Below are 23,508 nucleotides of genomic sequence, written 5' to 3' on the forward strand. Positions count from 1 at the left end.
TACAAGGGCCACCCCGGGAGCGTCCCGCCTCGACGCATGCAGGGCCTGTGCTGCTTCTGTCTCTCCCATATAAACTTTTGCATTTGTGTGCATTTATTAAAATATTGCTGTCATTGTGTCTCCTAATTACGAGCTTATCTGGAAGCCACACTGCAAGTTTCAGACATTTTAATGAGCGTGTTTATTTATTTTTTGGCTTTTTTTTGCCTTATAGTCTTAACTGATAATCTGAAATAATGAGGTCAGTTGAAGCATTGGGTTTATCTAAAGCAAATATGAAATTATATCCTTGTAGAGGTACATACTGATATTATTTAGACTTGTAATTAATTATATACAGTCAGTGTCTTCAAAAAGTATTTGGATATACATGTAAATGTTTGAATGTCAACAATACATCAGATTAAGACAGCACAATTTTTTATGATTCTTTTATTTTCTTTTCTTTTCTTTTATTTTCTTTTGACAAGACCATGATAGCCCAGCTCACTGCTTTTGAGTTTTATATAATAACAAAAAATATACAATTAATATAAATTATTTATATAATATGTATAATTTATATAATATAAAGTAAAAGTAATATAAATTATGTATATCATTTATAAAAAAATTCTGTCAGTTAACCCTTGAAAGCTAAATATTATCAAAAAAATTCCAAAGATATATCTCATTTTAGTTATAGGCCTTATAGAGGTATATCAAATGTTATTTATACATATAATATACTACAGTCTTTAAAAAGTTTTTGGATACTTAAGACACATTTCAACTTTTGAATGTTATTGTATTAACAATACATCAAATTAATATAGCTAACGAGTAAACTTTTCAAGAAAAAGTGTTCAGATTCAGTTTTCAATGACTTATTGAGGATAAAATTATAAAATCTACTGTACATACTTTTTTATAATATTATTTTTATGAACTAAATTCATATTGACAAGAAAAAGAAACCAGCTCACTGCTTCTGATAAAAATATCAATAATGTATAAACATAATTAAATTATTAATCAAATTAATAATTTATAAAAAATGTTATCATCAATAAGTTCTTAAAAGCTGCATATTATAACTAAAGTTCAAAAGAGAAAGGTCTCATTTTATTGATAGGTCTACTTCTGAGTCAGACTAAGTCAAGCATTCATATCTAATAATCATTGAGTGGAAGAATAATTCTATAATTCTTTTCTTTTACCCCTAATAATCTTTGTCTTAACCTGTAGGAGTCCCCCATAGAGCCAGGTGAGTTTGTGCAGAACGGCGTGCAAAATTACAAGAAAAGTCTTCCCACTTTAAGATGCAAGCTTTAAAATGAGACAACAAATGAAAAGAGTTGATCTTCCCCTCATACAGTATCATCCTCCAATGGCTGTCGGACCTGTGGGCTTCATCTTTGACTCATGTGGGTTATTTGCATGTTGCTTGACTGCTCTAGTAAATCTGCGTGACCGTACAGTGAAATAGTGCTGCTGCATTTAGCCTCAACAACATTTAATGCTATTCATGGGATTGGGAAGCCTTTTCCGGCGTGTTTAGGAGGATGAATGTGCTCTTTAAAACGCGAAGCCGGCTGTTGTGGCTGCGTCGTTATTCCCATTTTCCTCCAAAAAGACTGAATGAGCCGAATGTTTGATTGCGGACGCATCTTGTCATGATGGGAAACATTCATATTTATCACTTTTAAATTTTGCTCATTTGAATAGCAAATTTCAGATGGTTGTACACCTGCTTGTGAATGCCAAGAGTGTTGTTTAAAAGCACGATGTTTGGAACTAGTCGTTTGTCTGTTGAATGCAGGAAGCAATTTTGAGTTATTGCTGTCTGTCAATGGAAGGAAAATATCTGGTTTATGATTATCTAGTGGTGTATTCACTCCTTTGGCATCGGGTTAGCAATCCATGTGATACATATGGAGCGTCCTTGCTTGCGATCAGCATGGCAAAACAGATTAATTATGCAAAAATAGATGAATTATGCATTCAGCGTTCATTCGCCAAACCTTAAAAATTACTCTGTGTACTCAATTAAAAGGCATGCATCTTTATTGCATAGGAAAGTGAAAGGTTCAGCCCAAAATGAGTATTCTGTCAACATTTGATCATCAAGTTCTTTCTTCTGTTGAACATGAAGGAAGATGTTTTGAAGAATGTGGGTAACCAAACAGTTGCTGGAAACACTAACTGTTTGGTTATATTCTTCTAAATATCTTCTTTTGTGTTCAGCACAAGAAAGAAATTAATACAGGTTTGGAAGAGAATTTTCATGTTTGGGTGAACTATCCCTTTAATGGAATGAACGGATGCTATTTACCTACTGCACTTCCCTGATCAACATCGGGAGACGGTGGAATGAAGATGAGACAGTTCATTGCAATTTCTTTGCTGTCTGCTGGCGGAGGCTGTGTTCAGATATCCATCTGAGAATTTATTAGCAAAGACTTCATGTCAAGGCTAAAATTAAGAAGTATTTAGTAAGGTTTAATAGAAAATCAAGCAGCCTCAAATATTTTAGCCAGCGAGTAATTTTTGCTGTGTTTTGTCAGTTCATTTTTGTCTCACTTTATTACCTTCAGTATAATGTGTGAGTATTTATGATTTCTGTTCACAATTTACTTATCAAATGATTAATTAAAATGTCTTTGAGATTCCTAAGATTAACAAGAATAGACAGACAGAAATAAACTAGTCAAATGTTTGGACATATTTGGATAATCTTACAAGCAAACTTTATAGAATAATAAAGTAATTTTTTTATTTCTTTTTTTATTTTAGAATTTTTGTTAAATTCTTATAAAAATATAAAAGTCTAATATATATATATATATATATATATATATATATATATATATATATATAATTAATATTTATAATATGTGATAATTATCACAGCACAACTGTTTTAAACATTGATAATAATAAGAAATGTTTCTTGAGCTTCAAATGAATGATCACGAGACACTGAAGACTGGAATAATGATGCTGAAAATAAAGCTTTGCATCACATGAATACATTTTAAAATATATTAAAGGTGCTCTAAGTGATGTCACGCGTTTTTTAGGCCAAAACATTTTTTGTCAGATACAGCAAACATCTCCTCACTGTCCGCTAGCTGCCTGTCCCCTTGAACACACTGTAAAAAAACGCGGTCTCTGTAGACACCCCAGGCTCCACAAACAGCAACAAAAACAAACTGGGCCAACCTGGACCACGAAACATAACAAACTGTTCCAGCCAATAACCAACAAGAAGGATTTGGGGGTGTGGTTTGGGGGGTCTAGCTAGCCTCCGTTTTGTTTGACAATACTTCGAACGTCAACAAGAAGTGATGTCACCCAACATCACTTAGAGCACCTTTAAAATAGTTATTGCTTATAATAAAAAATATTTCAATATTTAAAATGTAAACAAAAAATTTCAATATTACTGGTTTTATTGTATTTTTGATCAAATAAATGCTGCCTTGGTGAGCAGAAGAGGCTTCATTACAAAAATCTTACTGAACCCAAATTTTTAGAGGTAGAGTCTACCTACCTAGCTATATACCTATTAATATATATTTTTTACACCACTTATTTTAAAGGGATATTTCACCGCTGGAAAGATGAATGTGTATTTAAATTGGGTCATTTATGTAGTAGAAATGTGAAATTATTTTAGAAGTTGGTGCCTTCTAGACTGAGAAAAGCCAGAAGATTTATTTTTGGCTCATGTGGATGAAAGACAACAACTCCCAGAATGCACTTGCTTCGCTGCCCTGCGAGGCCACTCCCAAGCCACGCCTTCCGGTTACAGAGGGCAGTGTCGGAAGAAATTATACAACTAGGCTACTAGTTGACTCGAAACTGAAAAGACGCCGTTTTATCGTGAGATCCCACCCTGTATGGGCGGGTTGAAAACATTCAGAACGAGCTCCTCCTACTGGCTGGAGTCTCTCGCCTCTGGACAAAAAAGCCTCAGATGACGCAAAATTAAGATTTTTTTTCCAGACACACAATTCAGAAATCTCTCGTCTCAGGGGGACATGAGGGAGGGGAAGCACGGTCATTCGAAAATACTACCGGGTTTCTACTGATACAAAGCTTAATGCTAATCGGTGAAGTATCCGTTTAAGTATTGAGTACTTATTCCGGGATCACACGACACGATATCAGCCTGATTTTTGCACGATCCGTTTGATGTATAGGGTGCTGTGGTGATTCCTAAACGACAATGGGCATCGGGACACAAGAATCGATCGTTTCATCTCATATAGTGTGTCATTTCAGACAACAACCAACTCTGCGTCTTTAAAGACGGCAAGCCATGATTGGTCGAGAAGCAACGTGTAGTCTGACATCTTTCTTGTCCACAACAATAAATTATGAGTCTAAATCGCATAATCTGACACAGTGACAATCATAACAGACAAAATATTGTGTAGTCTGAACCCAGCATTAAGCGGTTATAGGGCCCTATTTTAACGATCTGAAACGCAAGTGTCAAGCACGAAACGCAAGTAACTTTGTGGGCGGGTCTCGGCGCTGTTGCTATTTTCCCGGCGGGATAAATGACTCTTGCGCCAGGCGCAAATCTAAAATGGGTTGGTCTGAAGTAGCTTCATTATTCATAGGTGTGGTTTGGGAGTAACGTGAAATAAACCAATCAGAGCGTCATCTCACATTCCCTTTAAGAGAAGACGCACTTTTTCCATAGCGGATTGCTATTGTAACGGCGGATTTGCCAGGCGCGCGCCAGCAGCGGTTCACAGCCAAGGAGAGCAACGCTCTCGTCACGGCCGTAAAAGAGAGAAGTTACATTGAATGGAGAAACCCACCCAAATTAACTTCGGTTAAACAGGCGTATGATAATTTGGGTAAATGTGTAAGCTAGATGTATGCTTTTATAATAAATTGTCTATCTATCTATCTATCTATCTATCTATCTATCTATCTATCTATCTATCTATCTATCTATCTATCTATCTATCTATCTATCTATCTATCTATCTATCTATCTATCGTAATAATGTATGATTTGCAAAAATGAAAACTGCTGCTTCTGTGTAGATGAGAGAATCAAAGTGTATGCGCGTTGTGCACACGCTACATTGATTATGGCCAAGCATGCGCCCTTAAAATAGCATATGAATAACATGCGCAACGCGCCACTGACTTTAAACAATTTTTTCCTGGTTAGTGGCGCAATTGTTTTCTAAACCTGCAAAATAGCATGAAGGAACGTTTGCGCCGGAACACGCCTCCTCTTTGCGCTGAACCGCCCCCGGGAGCGCAAGTGTATTTCCTAACTTACCGACGTGCTTCTGTGGAGGGAAAAGTCCGCTTTGCGCGGGTGCAAAATAGGAATGATACATGCGTCGGTGTACAAAGTCACTTGCGCTGGGTGCAAGATAGGGCCCATAGAGTTATTGTTCTTAATGTGAAGAAGGCAGACTTGTACTACCGTGCCTGGACTGATTCGCCTCTTTTGATTAAACTAGTCCATTTGCTATCCAAACAGGGGTACATAAAGTGGATTATCGGAGGATTTCGTGCGGGTTCATCCATGTTCTATATTACTAGAATAAAGAAAAAAGATGAGCCCCCTCAAAATCCTCCAATAATCCCACAGCTTGTTACCGTAATTTCTGAAAGCAGGTGTAAATGCGAGCATGTCTCCCTGTGTGAACGTCTACCGCCGCCGAGGTGCGAGGAGTCAACGCTAGATAATTATTTTGCCATCTTCCATTGAGATGTATTTGGGAGGCTGGTGTGATGCAGTCTCTTCTTATTATGGTTCTTAAGAAGGGAGCAACCCTCTGTGAGCCATACATTACGTCCCCTGCAGTTAATATGCAGTCGGCAGGAGAGCTCATTAAGATTGATCATTCGCAGACCGCCTCTTCTGTACCCAAACTCTGCTCTGCCTTCATTAATCACTCGCTTCTCAAGATAACACACGCGTCGCCTGACAGGTTCGCTCCGAGACACTGAACCACGGCCGACAAACTGCAGCCGCTCTCCACGTGTCCACAAACTGTCACCAACTCCTCTCGGATTCACTTTGTTTTTCCGGCTCTTTCTCACTCACTTTGCATCTTTATCTTTCCCCTTTTGTGTTTGTTTCTCTTTTATTCTTTGTCTGTTGTCTGTTGTCTTGCTGCCTTATAACATACTTTATAATCCGCTTTGTGCTCTTGTAAATAATTGTCACCTTGCTTATACAACTTACCTTGCTTATACAGCTTCTTTTTTTTTTTCTTTTTTTTTTCTTTTTTTTTTTATATATTGCAGTAAAACACATAATCAAGGCCCAAGGTCATCTTGTGTTAGAATGTATTTTAAAAGAAGGAACTGAGAGTTATTTATTTTTGGTCTTTACATCTTCAAAACCTCTATGCCAAGTATTAACTGTTTTTGAATGATAGCTCAGACTTATGTCCATGTACATTATTTAGCATGAACTAATAATGAACTGCACTTATACAGCATTTATTAATATTTGTTAATTATACTTTATTAAAATCCTGTTTACATTAGTTAATGCACTATGAACTAACATGAACAAACAATGAATAGCTGTATTTTTTATTAACTAATTTTTTATAAACAAAGATGAACAAATACGGTAACAAATGTATAGATATGGTAACACTTTAATTTAGGGTCCAATTCTCACTATTAACTAGTTGCTTATTATCATACATATTACTAGGATATTGGCTGTTTATTAGTACTTATAAAGCACATATTAATGCCTTATTCTGCATGACCATATTCCACATCCCTTTTATCTTACCCAATACCTAAACGTACTGTAACAACTACCTTACTAACTATTAATAAGCAGTAGTTAGGAGTTTATTGAGGCAAATAGATAGTTAATAGTCAGTTAATAGTGAGAGTTTGACCCTAAACTAAAGTATGAACAGTTTGGAAACATTACTATTTAATGTTTTTGAAAGAAGTCTCTTGTGATAAAAAAAACAGCAATATTGTGAAATATTATTACAATTTAAAATAATGGTTAAAATAAAAATTTAAATAAAAGTTGTGCTGCTTAATATGTTTTTTCATCATGAATGAATATAAAGTTCTAATAATATAAATCTTAACTATCACTTTTTTTATCCATTTAACATCCTTGCTGAATAAAAGTATTAATTTATTTCAAAGAAAGAAAGAAAAAAAATTGACTGACCCCAAACTTTTGAACAGTAGTGTATATTGTTACAAGATTTCTATTTTAAATAAATTGTTGTTTTTTTAACTATTTATTCATCAAAGAATCCTGAAAAACAATATCACAGGTCATACAAAATTATTAAGCAGCACAACTGTTTCCAACATTGATAATAAATCAGCATATCAGAATGATTTCTGAAGGATCATGTGACACTGAAGACTGGTGTAATGATGCTGAAAATTCAGTTTTGTGTCACAGAAATAAATTGTATTTTAAAGTAAATTATTATAGAAAACCATTTTTAAATTGTAATACTATTTCACAATATTACTGTTTTTATTTATATATACAGGAAAACCTACAGTGTGTACAAATATATATATATATATATATATATATATATATATATATGATGACATTAGCCTCTGGAAAACAAGAATCTACTGTAGGTTTTCCTGTGACATCCCCAAATCAGCCTCCGCTCTCCATTGCATCAGACGCCTTTTTTAAAAAGTTCACACTTGAGCACCGCTGACGTTTCCAGCCCTCAAACTCTCATTATCAGAAGGGTAAGAATCGAGGTCAGAGAAAATTGATGCCAAACTAGTTCCTTTCATTCTCATCCGGAGACTTGTCTTTTTTCCCCCGACAAAGTGACATTCAGGCTGCAGCTCGCAATCAGAGGTGCCTCGTTTGCATACGCTTCTCCTAACCAATCAAATCAAGCCTTTCCTTCCTGTGGGAACGCTCACATCAGGGCACAGACGGAAGCCAGCGGGATAAACCCGCCCTCCTCTCAGCAGGAAGTCTTGGAGGAAGTGCAGAGATGGAGGATGGGTTGTGCCGCTCATTAGCAGTTCTTCAGGAGAGACTCCTGCTTTCAAACACTATCATTTCAAGGGATTTCGGCTCTGTTTCCCCAACACACATAGGCAGTTTGTGTCCTCCTAATCGATTTTATTGGAGGTGTTAAGTGAGCAGGAAGTGTTTTGTTAGGGAGTTGTAATGCTGGAGAATGAATGGTGTGTGTGTAGTGAAGATGGGCTGGGTCTTTCCTCTTATGCAGAACGAAAAAACATTCGTGTTTTGTAATTTGAGGAAGGATTTCTGGAAAAAGATTTTTTTCTTTATTTTAAAACATTTCTTTATTTACACAATGACAAGAAAATGAATAGGATGAAAGCTCACAGGATGAATATAAAAGGCTCACCTGAGGGTGTAATTTTACCCGAAAGCTGAATTGATCCAATTCAAACATATATTTTTGGTGTTTTTCTGATAAAAATTGTTGCAAATCCAATAAGTTAGTTTCTTTATCACTATTACTGTAGGTGAACATACTGTTGGAGTGAATCTTAAATGATTTCACATTGGTTTGTGCAGATATTATCATTATTATCATGTCCTTGGCTGCTGCACTAATGTCAAAAATGAAGTTGTTAATTAAGGCGATGTTCCAGTTGTTTTCTTCATTTTGCACACTCTGTAATGTAAAATGTTCTAAATGAATTTTCACACAACTATTGCTTTAATTGCTTATTATTTTTGTTATGTCCTCAATTTTACTTCCCATCACACGTTTTTTTTTTTTTTTTTTTACTTGAGGGGTTTGTTGCAAGCTGCAGTTCATTAAAGGGACAGTTCACCCAAAACATTTTTTTTTTGTCTATACAATGAAAGAAATACAGGTTTAGAATGGCATGAAGCTATGTTTTCAATTCTGTGAAAGTGAAATTTTATTTAAAAAAAATACGAAGTACATTATGACAGTTTTTTCCCTTTAAGATGCAGCCGGTTCCAACAAGCCCCATAAGTTGCACTTTACTACATGTACTTACTATGGTAATAACAGTAAATTATGCATAATTACAAGTAACTAACCCTAAACCAAACCCTAACCATAACTCTATAGTAAGTACATGTAGTTCATTAATATTACTTATTTGAGTAAGTACAATTTAATTACATCACCTCAAAATAAAGGGTTACACTTTATTTTAAGGCGTCATTGTTACAGTGTAATTATATATTTAAGTACTGAGTAATATTAAGCAACTACATATTATGGGGTTAAGGGTTATGGTAGGATTAGGATTTGGTTGAGGGTTATTTGCATGTAATTATGCATAATTTACTGTTAATACTATGGGAAGTGCATGTAACATATGTAGCAAGGACACTGTAAAATAAAGTGTAACCACAAAAATTAAAACATTATTCTTAGTGATTATTCTCTTAAATGATAACTAAGTGTTTTATTCATAACTTAAGCAGATTGTAACTGGGCCCTTGCATTTAAAAAAAATAAAAATTTGTTAAAGGGATTTTACATAAGGCTAACAATATGGAAAGTGAAATTAAGGACACAGGAAAAAAACTATTAATTAATCACCAGTTAAAGAAAAAATGCTTTAATCAACTTTTTTTTTTTTTATGTTAGAAGTTAGTGCAGCACCCAGAAACATGTCAGAAGTGACAACATTTGCTCAAAGCGCTGTGAAATGATATAAAATTCACCTCCATGTTCATATTGACACTGATAAAAGAAATAAATGTATATATGATTTCCAACCCTGAGTATATAATCCACGTTATGACACATGATTTCCTCATGAAGTAACTGCATAACAGGAGTGATCCGGGTTTGAAATAGACTGTATTAGCGATGAATCTCGCAGTAACAGGAGCAGATGCTGCACACAGAGCGCCAATGACGCGTGCATTTCTCCACTAATGAGAATGCACATAATTAGGGATCGAGAAACAAAGGCGAGCGAATGCAGAATAATGCAAGTATGAATCACACACTCGCATATAAACATGCATGTAGACTTCAATCTGTCATCACATAGTTTAGTAGCTCAACTACTGATCTCAGAAAAGCTTTGCATGATGGGTGCAATCGGTGGAAATCGCTCTTAATCGCTCATGCTGTGTTTAGAAAACGAATAGCACGGACTCTAGATGTGCTAAAATACATATCGAAAAAAATTCAATGCTTTATTGCTGAAATGTTTCCACAGCATAGAATGCAGTGATTGTTTTGTGCTTTTGTTTCCAACCATCGTTTGGAAGATAATCCATAATTGCCATAACTGGCGTTTCATTAGGAGTGTGGTTACGGTGAACATGTTCAGATAACAACTATATGTTTGTTGTGTCTTCTCCTGTTTCTGTGTATTGTACAGTCCCTGGGGTTAAACCAAGAGTTTCAGTGGCGAGAGAGAAATGACTCTCCATGCAAAGACCCGGACCACTAAAGCTCAGCGTTTTCCTGGTATTATCATTGCCCAATTGAAATGCATCTGTTGAAATAAGGCAAAGCATAGGTGTAAAATATGCTTGCTTTGACATATTTTATGATGCAGAAGCTGAAGTCAGCACTATGTTTGTCAAAGTGAGCTCTATGATGTGTAACCGAACATGAAATGAAAGGCAACGATGTGCAGATTCCCAATACTGGCTAAAGCGTAATAAAATAACTCATGTAGTAAATGGACATGATGGTGTGACGGATTTAGATGAATTCTCCAGATTTCTACATCTTTTATGGCACAATTGGTTTGCTTCTGCTTTATTCAGATCAAGTGTCTTGAGTCATAATTAATTATTAAACATATCTATTCTTGTGGTCATCACTATTAGCAGATACTGTTAATTAAAAGACATGATCTGGTTCCCATCTGAACATTTTTGCTCACTGCTAATATTACAAATACTTTGTTATCTGAGATGTGTTGGTGTATCACACACACACACACACACACACACACACACACACACACACACACACACACACACAATTTCAATATTTGAGTCTGACTCATACAACACAGTGCAGAGAATATAGAATATATTCAGTATATTTGTAATATTATCTGGTGAGCCTGAGGGTTTTGAAAAGGTCATAGTTTGTTGAGCATTCCTCCGTTAGAATACTAATCTAATATCTTATAATATCTTATATATAAAAAAAAATTATTCTAAAAAATTATTTATTTTTTTGTTCAGGAGCTCTATTGTTGCATAGCAATAAGATAGAACTGTGAAAGCAAGATTAGAAGTAATTAGAAGCGCATTGATTTGTCTGATAACTCGTTGCGGTGATCTCTAAAGCAGGTTTTGTTTGGGCCAGACCCAGGGGTCGTCAGTAAATGATTTCAGAGCACAATACCAACACGCGTTATTCTCTGAGAGTTAATGGAGTTGAAGCTGAACACAGCTAAGAATGAAGATTATTAGATCAGTGCCACCTGCTGAAATAGCTGAGCGAGGGCTCAAGCATGTTTATATCTAGAAAATAAAAATATAGAATTATAATAGGGTGTGTGTGCATATATATAACGTGTTATATACACATTTCAACTTCATGAAATCACATGATCAGCATTTATTTGAAATATTATTGATTTTTTTTTTTTGTAACAATGTAAAAATATTTACTTTATGTCTTTTACTGCAGGATTTTGTTATTGTTGGTAATGTTTTAAAAACAGGTTCCTAGTTTTTAAGTCTCCTACAATAGCTTTACATGCATCCAAGGTCAAAAACACTTGAATTTTCTCACTATAAACACTGCAGCATCACCTCATTTCTCAAAGAGTCTGTAACCAGTTTGTTGGAAGATTCGGTCTCTCTAAACCCCTCCTTTCCAAGAGCTCACTCTGCTCTGATTGGTCAGACGACCCAGTCTGTTGTGATTGGTCGACCGCTTACAGGGCATGTTGGAAATGAAACTCCTCTTGCCATATTTTCATTTCAGCTCTGGAGGCTTCCTCTCTGTGCTTGAAACTGGTGATATGAACGTTGGTGTCAGTTTTACCGGATCAGTTCCAGCGTGCGTTCTCATCATTTTGAAGTGGATGCAAAGTGGATTTGCATTGCTAAAAAACCAGCATCTTCTCGACAGGTCGACACACAAACTAAACTCTTCCAGTCTCGGCTACAACTACAGTTTTTGAGGGTCAAAATAAACGTTCACAGCAGCCAATGAAGACTGTAAGCTGGCATTATGAACATTTATTACCGTACATTGATATGTTGGTATTTAACAGGAAGTGAGACTCGTTTCAGAATCGATTCTTTTTTTTTTTTAGGAGACAATACATTTATTTATTGTAAACTTTGATCTTTAAAAATTTGCAGACCATTTACATTCACAACCAGCTATAATACATGAAAGGTAATATTAAAAAAGCATAATATTTGATAAAAAAAATATAATTGACAGCCTTATCGTTTTGACGCACGTGATGTGACATTAAAGTACAAACACATTTACAACAGCACAGTACAGATTGACTTGACTTTAAAAAAAACAACATTATTTAATACATTTAGAATTAATTCTCGGGTAAAAATAGGATTTTGTTTTTACATTTACTTGTCTCCATGAACCGTTTCTGGAAATTGAAATGAATCGAAGCTGATGTTTTGGCAAGAATGCCATTTAATCCTTTAATTTTTTATTTTTTTACTCTCATATAAACTGCCATTTCTGATATAATGTGCCAAGTACACCAGAAACCAAGTGTTTTCTTTCCAAGCATAATGATTTGGAGTATATTGTTTTGTTAATTACAGGGGAAGGAAAAAAGGATAGAGAGAAAATTTGCATACTCCTGCTGCTTTGCTCTGAACTGAGAGACACAAACATATTCAACACTGAACCTAAAGACCAGCCCATCAAATATAATTTAACACTTTAAATGGATCTTGGTCTGTGTGTGTATTTGTACATCGGTAAGTTGTGGCCATGTGCTGAAAATAATTGCTTATTCCATGAGCTAATTGCTGCGATTAATTCAGTTAATGAGTTCCTGAATTAGTCAGATAAATGCGTTTGCGTGTGTTCGAGTGTGTTCGAGTGTGTGTGTGTGTGTGTGTGTGTGTGTATGCTCTGCTTGTCAATTATGAATTTTCGTCACGATTACCCTCTCCCTCAACCTAGATGAATCTGTATTGGAACATAACGTTGCCTTGTAAATGAGTTTATTTTTAATTTACAGGGTACTCAACCAAAAGAGGGCCAAGACCACTAATGAGAAATATATGCACACTTTAAGATGTTTTATTTGGAGCGATGTCATGTCACACATTTTCACATTAGCAAGCCAATCCATGTCTTCTCCATTAACTTACATTATTTGGATATTTTTGACGCATTATTTACATGTATAACATTGCATGTTTTCTTCTTGTAGGGTGTCACTGTGTTTAACTTTCCACATTTCAATGGGATTTTTATAGTAGAAGTTTTTGCCTATTTGAAAACTGGAAATTTGAAACTTCTTCAAACTTCACCTGTGTTGAAACATTTATCACCTGTCCAATAGGAAAGATCTAAACCTGGCCTTGATCAGCTTCTGGTGGGTTTTGGTGGAGACTTTTGATGTTTTTTCTGAGTGATGGTTATGACATCTCTCACTTTCTGTAATTTCTGTTGGACTTGTTTATGTAACATGATAAATACCAAATAAATGTGTATATATATATATATATATACATATAAAATATGCAAAGTAGAATTATTTTTTTATTTTTTTATCTGGAAAATGTTACCCTTCTTAATATTATGAAAATTATTATTATTGTTATTAAAGTGTAAATATAGGATTTTAGCACTTCATACATTTTCTGGAATTGGACTTGTAATTTACGTGCGCGTGTGTGTGTGCGTGTGTGCGTGTGAGTGCGTGCGTGCGTGAGTGCGTGTGTGTGTGTGCGCGTGTGTGCGCGTGTGCGAGTGTGTGTGCGTGTGTGCGTGCGTGCGTGTGTGCGTGCGTGCGAGTGTGTGTGCGTGTGTGTGTGTATACAGATAGATATAAATGCATATAAACAAATTAATTAATTATATAAAAATATATCTATAAATCTGGTTAGTGGACAAGTCAAAAATAAAGAAATTCTGGAAAATGTTACCTTTCTTAATATTATTAATATGGAATATATATAAAAAATTTTAATATTATATATATATATATATATATATATATACTGTATATATATATATATATATATATATATAAAGGACTTAAAATGTTACAATATTAAGTTAAACATATAAAATATTGAATTGTAAATGTTAATGTTTTTGTTAATGTTTCAGAGGACAGAACTGAATTGAAGAATCAATATGAATGTATCACTAAAGTGAATCAGTGTGTCGCCAACATGAGCTGAGAATGAAGGCTTGAGTGTTTTCGGAATATTCTGTGTGTGTTCATGTGTCTTCTGAGATCACACACACGTCTATGCATTTATCTACCCGTGACTCTTTCTGCTGCTTCAGTTGTACACTCATCACTGACTGCATTTTGTCAGAATCTATCAAGTTTAATCCAGCAGGAAAACAAGATCAGCTTTGACAGATGGAAATAGCCCCATAAATTAGATGAATTCAAAGAAGATTGCAGAACCGCTTCAAATTACCCAGAGCCCCTTGCATTTGTGGTTTCAGTAACTTTGCCATGTCAGAGATTCTTCTTGTTTTAATATAAGTTGATTAGATAATATTTGACTTAAGTATATTGAGTGCGCCTATTTATCTGTAATGACTTAATATAATAAGACTGTAAGAAATGTGGTTTAGAGTTTAGCCTGTAGTCCTGGGTTCATTTATTTTATATACTATTATGTGCATGGCTATATTTCTGGAAGTTGTCATTATTCTGAGCAGTCAGGGAATATATTTCCCATTACAGCTCGGAGTCAGATAGTATATCAGATCGTGATCTTTGAACTCGAGTGACAACCCGGCTGCTGCCACAGGAACCTTGATGGATTTTACTGGTGGCCTTTGCCTCCTCGGTGCTGTTAGCACTGGAGATTTGTTTTTGTAAGGCCGTGCATGTGTGTGTGTGTGTGTGTGTGTGTGTGTGTGTGTGTGTGTGTGTGTGTGTGTGTGTGTGTGTGTGTGCAGTGACACTGTTCTGGTCTTGGACCAGCTTTTTGGAGGGTTTTGGAGACGAGAGCAAAGAATCCTGACAGGCGTCTCCTCCTGAATGCGACGAGGCCAAGGATCATTTGTCCAGTGAGGCATCCAGCACAGATTCACTGCTTCAGTATCGGTGCTAACATGTCCCTGGATACTGAACTGGAGAGAAACAGGAGTAGTCCATTGAGCTGCGTGAATCCACTGTTCAAAGCAAAAAGAAGAAGAAAACAGCAAAAAGAAAAGTTCAAATGTAACGGTGACCTGGATTTTAATTGATTCATATTTTTTATTTTCATATTTTTTTCTAATTACATTTTACAATAAGTAAGTTAAGGGCTGTAAATTTTACATGTTAATGTAGAGAATTTTTTTTTTTTTTCATATTTTATTTTATTCTATTTAATTACATTTTTGTTTCGTATTTTTTTATTTTATTTTCTGTTTTTCTAATTCAATCTTACAATAAGTTAGTTAAAACTAGGGCTGTAAATTTAACATGTTAATGCAGAGTATATTTGTTTTTAATTTATATTTTTTCTTCATATTTTATATTATTTTTTTCATATTTTTTATTTTATGTTTTCTAATTAAATTTTACATTAAGTAAGCTAAAACTAGGGTTGTCAATTTAACATGTTAATGGAGAGCATATTTGTTCTTATTTAATTTTTTTTCTCGTATTTTTTATTTTATATTATATATTTTTATACATTAAGTAAGTTACAACTAGGGCTGTCAATTTAGTATGTTAATGTAGAGCATTGCTGTGTTCTTATTTTATTTTAATGGATTAATTTTAATTTTATTCTATTGTATTTATTGAGATAATGCTATTTAATGCAATTAATGATAAATTAATATAACGAAATAATTAGTTCGCATAAAATGTATCCTTCATAAAACAGTAAATTCAATTCTACATAAAACATTTAATTGGACTGATGTTAAATTCAGAAGTAAATCACACATATATTTTCTGCAGGCTTCATCTCAATAGGGTTGTTTTGTAGTGCGTCATAAATCATACTCCCCTCCCATGTAGTTGCAAATGGACTCTTCCCCAAAAGCTGTTGTTTTTTACTATCATTACTTGTAATGGTGACACACTTTGCTGGCTTCTGATTGGATGTCTTTTTTTATTTTTATTCACTCCCTCAGTAGCTGCTGAAGAGATGATGCTGACATTACGCCCTATTACACGGTGGAAGCCAGGGATAAATGTTTACCTATCGCTCTCCCATCATTTCTGTCCTCCTTACACACCCCTGCAGGGACGCTTGGATCGTTCCAGTGTATCGATATAACCAGTCAATCCGCACGTTTAGGAGCTGCCATTTTGAAAAACATGAGCTGACCAGTGAACCTTAGAATAGCTCAGCTGGAAAACTCATCAAAAGGTTGTTCTAGGGCCATTTCATGTCCATCTTTCCAGTGCACTTAAATACTTATTATACCATCTCACCCCGTTCATCTTATCCATTCATTGTAATCATGTTTCGGTTCAGTACAGTTCAATTGAATTGAATCTGGTCTTTGTTTGCGGTGCGCTGAAGGAAGGCATTGAAAAGAGTCTTTGTGTGTGTGAAAGCTGTTGCGTGTACAGTGACCTCTCTCCCGTCTCGGCCTTGCCATTAGTCAGCTCTCACATCTGACTGACAGGCTGCACTCTTTACGCCTCAAAAGAAAGATTTCGAGGGCTCTTCTTTTAAGAAAAAAAAGAAAAAAAGAAAAGATGTCCGATTCTGTGGATGGAATGGAAAGTTCTTAAGATGAACCACAGACAAAATCAATGATATCCATTTAATAGTGGAGACATATTGAGTTGTGTATGTCTTGGTGAAATTATATGTGATCAATGGTGACCTTACCGTTTCCATGCTAAATTATTTTCTGCACTTATTATATTAGATTATGTTAATTAAAATGTGTTAGAGGAATTATTTCACTTGAAATAACACTAGATGTGTTTCATTATGTTTACATTAAATTAAATTAATTCAGTAAAATTAAAAATAAATTAATTTATGAGATCAAGAATACAACTTCAATTCATTACAATTCATATTTTTCTTTCATTGTAGTTTTTATTCACATTTTGCCTTTATAATATAATTAATTAGCTAGCAAGTCAGAAATAATTTAGCTCCTTTTAGGACACAAAAAAATGGTCTAAGGACTCGAAACATGATCGGACTGAAATTAAGATACAAGTAATTTTAAGTGAATTTGGATTTTCTTATGAAGAGGCTTATATGTATTAATAAATACAGATACATACATACATAATAATAATTACATGTATAGATAAATAGATAGAAATAATAATAAAACATATTATATTCTATTAAATGATGATGTTTTTGTTTGCTGTATTTGTCCAGGCAGTGAATGAATCACTCAAGAGTCTGTGTTTTTCTCTACAGTGCATTATTGGATTATTGAACGTTCTCTGTTTATTTGTGGTAAATGGACTGAGACGTGCTGATTGGCTGTTTAAGTCCGCTGAGAGGCCAATCAGGTTAGAGGTAAAACTGTCGCGGGTAATGACCTGAGAGTGAGACATGTCTGACCATGACCCCTATACGTTTATGAGAGGCACGCACACTTGTTTGTGTTAATGTTGTCTCTCAGGATTGTGTTTCATGCACCATTAGTTTCCTCCACCCTTCATGACTGCCTCATGCTACAGTAAACACACACACACACACACACACACACCTACAAAACATCGACGTGTGTGCTGCACAGAGAGTTTATCTTTAGTTCAGCACTAACAAAGAAAGTAGGTTACTGTTGCACCATTTTCTGTGAGACAGACAATTATTTTCCCATTACATGCACAGCACACACTGTAATTTTCAGTGTGTGTTCAAACCATCAAATCACAAATAATCATCCGTCCATGTCCCTATCAGTTCGGGCAGAGGATCTCTCTTCACCTGTCATGTGATGTTTGGTGCCCTGTGCTAATGATCTCTGTTCCTCACTGATCTTGACCCCGGGCCGCACCGCATAATTCGCTTTTCCATCAGTTTCTGCCGTGTCCTGCGACCTTGCAGGGGCGAACCATTGTTTACTGACAACTATAGTTCCTCCTGTGTAGCTCTATCGCTGTCGTGAGCAGCGCAGGAGATTGGAGGTGAAAGCCATGTCAGTCGACGGTGACTCACAAAGCCTTTCCATCGCAATCACACACACGTGAATATTCTATATAAACCTGTATAATGCGAAGCACAATCAGTTACATTTTTCGAAGGTTTCTTTTTATTCCAAGTTGAACTGCTGTCAGGTTTGGCGTAGCTAATTAGGAGAGGAATATTTGTGCAAGTCGAGCGCTGGTTTTTGCTATTGTTTGCAATGATTCATAGTATGATTATGAAATAACTATGAATCTTTGCTATTTTTCTATTTACTTAAAAAAAAAAAAGTTAAATATTGTTTGTGTTTGTGTCTCTCTATATATATATAGACAATATTTCACAAAACAATACAACACTTAATTAATGGAAAAATGGCAAATAATTTTTATGCTTTCTAGCACACAAAATATATATTTGTTAATAATTCCATTATGAAATATTGTAAAAAATAAATAAATAAAATATTGCAAAATTGTGCACACATACACACACACACACACACACATAAATTGTTACATTTTATATTTATACTTAAATCGTCAGATAAATCCTGAGAAACTGGATTGGCAAAAAAATGTGTAACAATTAAAATTACATTTAGCATATATAGCCTATAAATGTATAGCCTATATATATATATATATATATATATATATATATACACACACACACTCACATATTCAATATTTTACAAAACAATATATATTTTTGAAAACAGCAAAAATGGCAAAGAATTGTTATGTTTTCACACAAAAATATATACTTTAGCACACAAAAATTTATATATTCTTATGAAATATTGTAAATATTGTAAATGATAGCAAAAACACACACGTATGCATTTAGAACTTAAATCGTCTGAGAAATTCAGAGAAATTGGCAAAATAATCAGAATGTCTTTATACTACGTAATGTTTTGCATGACAACTATATTTCAGACTGTAATGATCTGTGTGCTTTTAATTGCGTTTTAGCGATTAAAATTCCATTTAGCTTATGTTTTATTTGTTTTTAAATCTATTGATTAATTCCAAATTGTAAACCACCGAGCCTGGAGTGTTGAAGCATCAGTAAATCAGCTACTTTCTCTTTAATGTCAGTGTAATTTCAGGCAGCCCTGAGATTCATTTTGTTTGGTTTTGTATTGCTGAAGTGGCCGCAGTGGCTCAAGGCTCTCTTTATTGTTGTGTGTGTGTGTGTGTGTGTGTGTGTGTGTGTGCGCGCGCTCTGCGTTAATGTAGTTGCTCATTTTGGTGATGTGTTTACAATGCTGTTCCATTTGCTTTAGCACTGCAGATCAAATTGATTTCTGGAATTGCACATTGTTTCTAATAATTTGATTCTGTTCTCTCTGCTGTTGGATCTTCTCAGTTGTCCTGTGATTTTAAATTCAGTTAAGTAGTTTAATGAATATTAATTATATTATGTCTGTATATTGTAGAACATGGCTTTGTTTACTAAAAATGCTTTAAACTAAATGCTTTAAAGTGATCTATCGCTCTAAATATGAATGATCAGTGTGTACAGAATGCTTTCCCCAGCCTTTGTTGCCTAACGATCACCATATGATGCATCTGGACTAAAATCTTGCTTTGCTTTTCCGGACTGTAAAATCAACCAAGAGGCACATTCACTCAATACGAGCTGTTATTTATAACAAATATCACAGATTTGGACCATTAGGCTGTAGAAATAAACAATCGACACTGAAATCTCCACCTAGCTGACAATGCTGACTGAGGAAGCGGCGTGATTCACTAGCCGATTGTGAATCGGTTGAGAATATCAAGCTGCAATAACACTTTGCATAAAGAGTTGCGTAACGTGTGTCAAATGGGTAATATTTGTATATAATAAACCACAGCTTAAATATGTTGTAGCGGTTGTGAAACAGAAAGCGGTCGAGCTGTAGCTGGATAAAGACACAAGATGGCTGCCGCTGTGCTTTGACTTCAGACACTGCAGTGTTCGGCTGTTGAACTTACACTGGCTCCCTGTTAAAGTTACTCTGCGAGGTCCGGTTGTCAGAATCACTTTATAGATCCTCATTAAACGGGGCTTGTAACCGCTTCTCGTCTCCTTGGACTTCTGCCTCGGTGTTTGTCAGACGCCTCATTTATTTACATATGCATTGAAACCTACATCTGCTGCTTGTTTTCTCTGCGCTCAAAACTGATTGTCCGTGAATGCTCTCATTATTTTGGTAAACATGTCAAATCGGCAACGAGATCGGCAGAAATATTAATTTACAGTAAAATATGATCATTTATGTATATATATATATATCACTTTATTAATGTAAATCTATGTAATCTCTTTCTTGTCCATGTCATTTTTTTCCTGTGCTTTTCAAGATCAGAGAACATTTTTAAGGAATTTCATGTATTGATGAAACTGTGAATTTAAAGTATTTTTGTAAATATGCCTGCATGCTGAGGTTCGTCTCTCTCTCTCTCTCTCTCTCTCTCTCTCTCTCTCTCTCTCTCTCTCTCTCTCTCTCTTTGAAGCTTTCTGTTTGTTTACAAGATGTTTTGCCTGTTTCACTCTTGCGAAAACTCTTGCCACCCAGTATTTGTCAATGAATATAAACTGCAATTATTTGGGACGAAGTCTCGTACAGCTGTATTTGGAATCATGATTTAACCATTATATTCGTTTTAATTATATATAAGGTATAAGAACTTTCCTTTTAGAAAATCGTGCATTCAGGACATGTAAATAAAACATGTAATAATAAATTATAAAATTCAAAGAATGATCCCGTTAGGTTTTTGACGCACATTATTCAATCAATGTTGCTAGTTTTTTTTTCCTTCTTTTTTTCGTTAGTCCTAAAATATAGACAATACAGTTCTCCTATGCAGTATTGTTAAAAAAAGCCACAGTACCCCAAGGAATATGATATTAAATCAATATTTCTGGGATATTTGAAATGTTTGACTTGAGCTGTGCACAGTGAGGTCAGTCAGTTCCTGACCTGAGGATTGCACTGAGAACTGAATATTTGAAATAAAGGGATTCGTATCCTCTATTAAATTGTGAAAAAATGCCACTGTGTATTACTATTTTGCATCTTCTAATATTAATAATTCTGCTTGATGTTTAATGTGCATCGTTGCTTCTAATGTGTCCATAAAGTGTTGCATTTTGATTCTATGCTGATTTTGATCTACTGTATTCCACTGTGGTGATTTCTGCCACTGTCTGCTTTTGTTGTTGCATCTGTTCCCCAAAAAATCTGAATTCTAAACGTGTTTGGCATTGTCTGTTTCTTCTTTGTTCTACAGAGATGTTGAAGGAGTTGAACCAGCAGCGCAGAGAGAAAGAGTTTACAGACCTGAAAATTATAGTTGAAGGCAAAGAATTTGAAGTCCACCAAAATGTTCTAGCTTCCTGCAGCTTGTATTTCAAGGACCTGGTGAAAAGGTTTGCCTTCCTCCCTTCCCACCAGCCGTTGATCCAATCTGTTCTTTTCATAGGACGCATTTGTGTCATTTTTTTTCCCTCCCTCTTTTCTCTCTTGCAGGTTTGTAGGAAGACTTTGGTTTCTATCACAGGGCCAGCAGCCATTCCCCGTTTTTGCTCAAATGAATGTATCTTAAATTGGGAAAAAGGGGCAATCCTTGCCTTTTTATTACCCTTTCTTCCCCTCATTTTAGAGCATTTATTTCCATTTTTAAAAGCAGAGAATGTGTTCCATGACTGAGGGATCTTAAAAGAACAAAAACAAAATGACAATAGGTATTTAAATCATCCCCCCCAAAAAAGACCATGTTAGGCATTTTGGAAAGTGTGCTCCAAAAGCAATGTGGTATCTGTCATTTTGACTATGAGATGAGCTTTGTCAGCCATTTTATCAGCAAAGCGTATGGTCTTCATAGGGCATAAAAGTTTCCCATTCATATGTTAAACATTCACGGTGGGTGCATTGAATGCATTCAGAGTCGCAAACAATGAGAGGAGCCGAGCAACTTTCTCTTGAATGGTTACCTTCACAGGTCAGAGCCATTTACTGCCTCGCTTTTCCAAATTACACTCTTCTGCATCCATTGCCAGCTCACTTTTTGTTATTTTTATTATTAAAATATTTCTTTGGCAGCACATTTTCCAGCATTGCACTGTGTGTGCGTGTGTGTGTGTGTGTGTGTGTGTGGTGTTCATTCATTTTCAGCACATTCATCCTCTCAATGTGTTTGTTTTGAATCTCATCATCAGTGTTCAAGCTTCAAACTCCAGCCTACTCATCATTTAAAAAGCCCATGAATAATTTTAGAATCTCAAAATATTGGAGGCTTTTTTTTCTTCTTTTTTTGATAAACAGCAAATAGACATCGGATTGTTTTGTTTTCACAGAAGACAAACAACAGTACATTTTAATACTGTAAAAGGTTCATTTAGTCAGTGTATAAAGTACACTAGCATATAGATGACCTTAAAGCTAACAGACTTGAACTAAAAGTCATACAACTTCAAGTTACTAGCAAAAACAGCTATCCATATTTTCTTCAGTAAAGCATGATTTTTGTGTGTACGTACATATATAGCATTATACACACACATACCACCATTCAAAAGTGACAGTAAAGACATTTATAATGTTGCAAAAGATTTATATTTTAAATAAATGCTGTACTTTTGAACTTTCTATTCATCAGAGAATCCTGAAAAAAAATCACAGTTTCCACAACTGATAATAATCAGAAATGTTTCTTGAGAAGCAAATCATCATATTAGAATGATTTCTGAAGGATCATGTGACACTGAAGACTGGAGTAATGATGCTGAAAATTCAGCTTAGATATCACAGTAATAAATTAATAAATAATTAATAAATTAAAAGTTGTTTAACAGTTATTTTAAATGATCTTAATAAATACTTCACAATATTGCTGTTTTTTATGTTTTTTTTTATCAAAAATTAATACAACCTTGGTGAGCAGAAGGAAATTCATTTGGAAAAGGTCACTTTAAGCCTTATATTACTGATTTTATTGTTATAAAAATAACATTTTACTATATTTATTTCACTTCAGACAATGCCACACTAGTATTGAGTTACAAATCTGGGATTTTTGTTTTTCAAATGTCAGACCACATTTGATTAGCTCAGCTTGCTCGGTTATAGACAATACAGTGTAACATACAGTAAATACAACGAGCATGCAAAATATAGCTTGTTACTACAAAAGCTGCACTTTTTATTAACATTTGTGCTACTGTCACACTATAAAAAAAAGTAAACAATAAAAAGTAGTTAGTAGCGTCAT

At 34.8% G+C, this 23,508-nt stretch overlaps 1 protein-coding gene across 4 annotated transcripts in view; it reads left to right on the plus strand.

Annotated features, from left to right (window-relative positions):
- The window catches only part of klhl29 (kelch like family member 29), a 275,637-nt gene that overhangs the window by 168,649 nt on the left and 83,480 nt on the right, over positions 1-23,508 (plus strand). For all 4 annotated transcript variants that reach the window (XM_082148568.1, XM_082148567.1, XM_082148569.1 and 1 more), the window contains one exon: positions 21,529-21,667. In XM_082148568.1, the coding sequence (XP_082004694.1) occupies positions 21,529-21,667 (139 nt within the window). The remainder of the gene's footprint in view (positions 1-21,528; positions 21,668-23,508) is intronic.

Source organism: Leuciscus leuciscus (assembly GCF_965113295.1).
Source record: "Leuciscus leuciscus genome assembly, chromosome: 19".
NCBI lineage: Eukaryota > Metazoa > Chordata > Actinopteri > Cypriniformes > Leuciscidae > Leuciscus > Leuciscus leuciscus.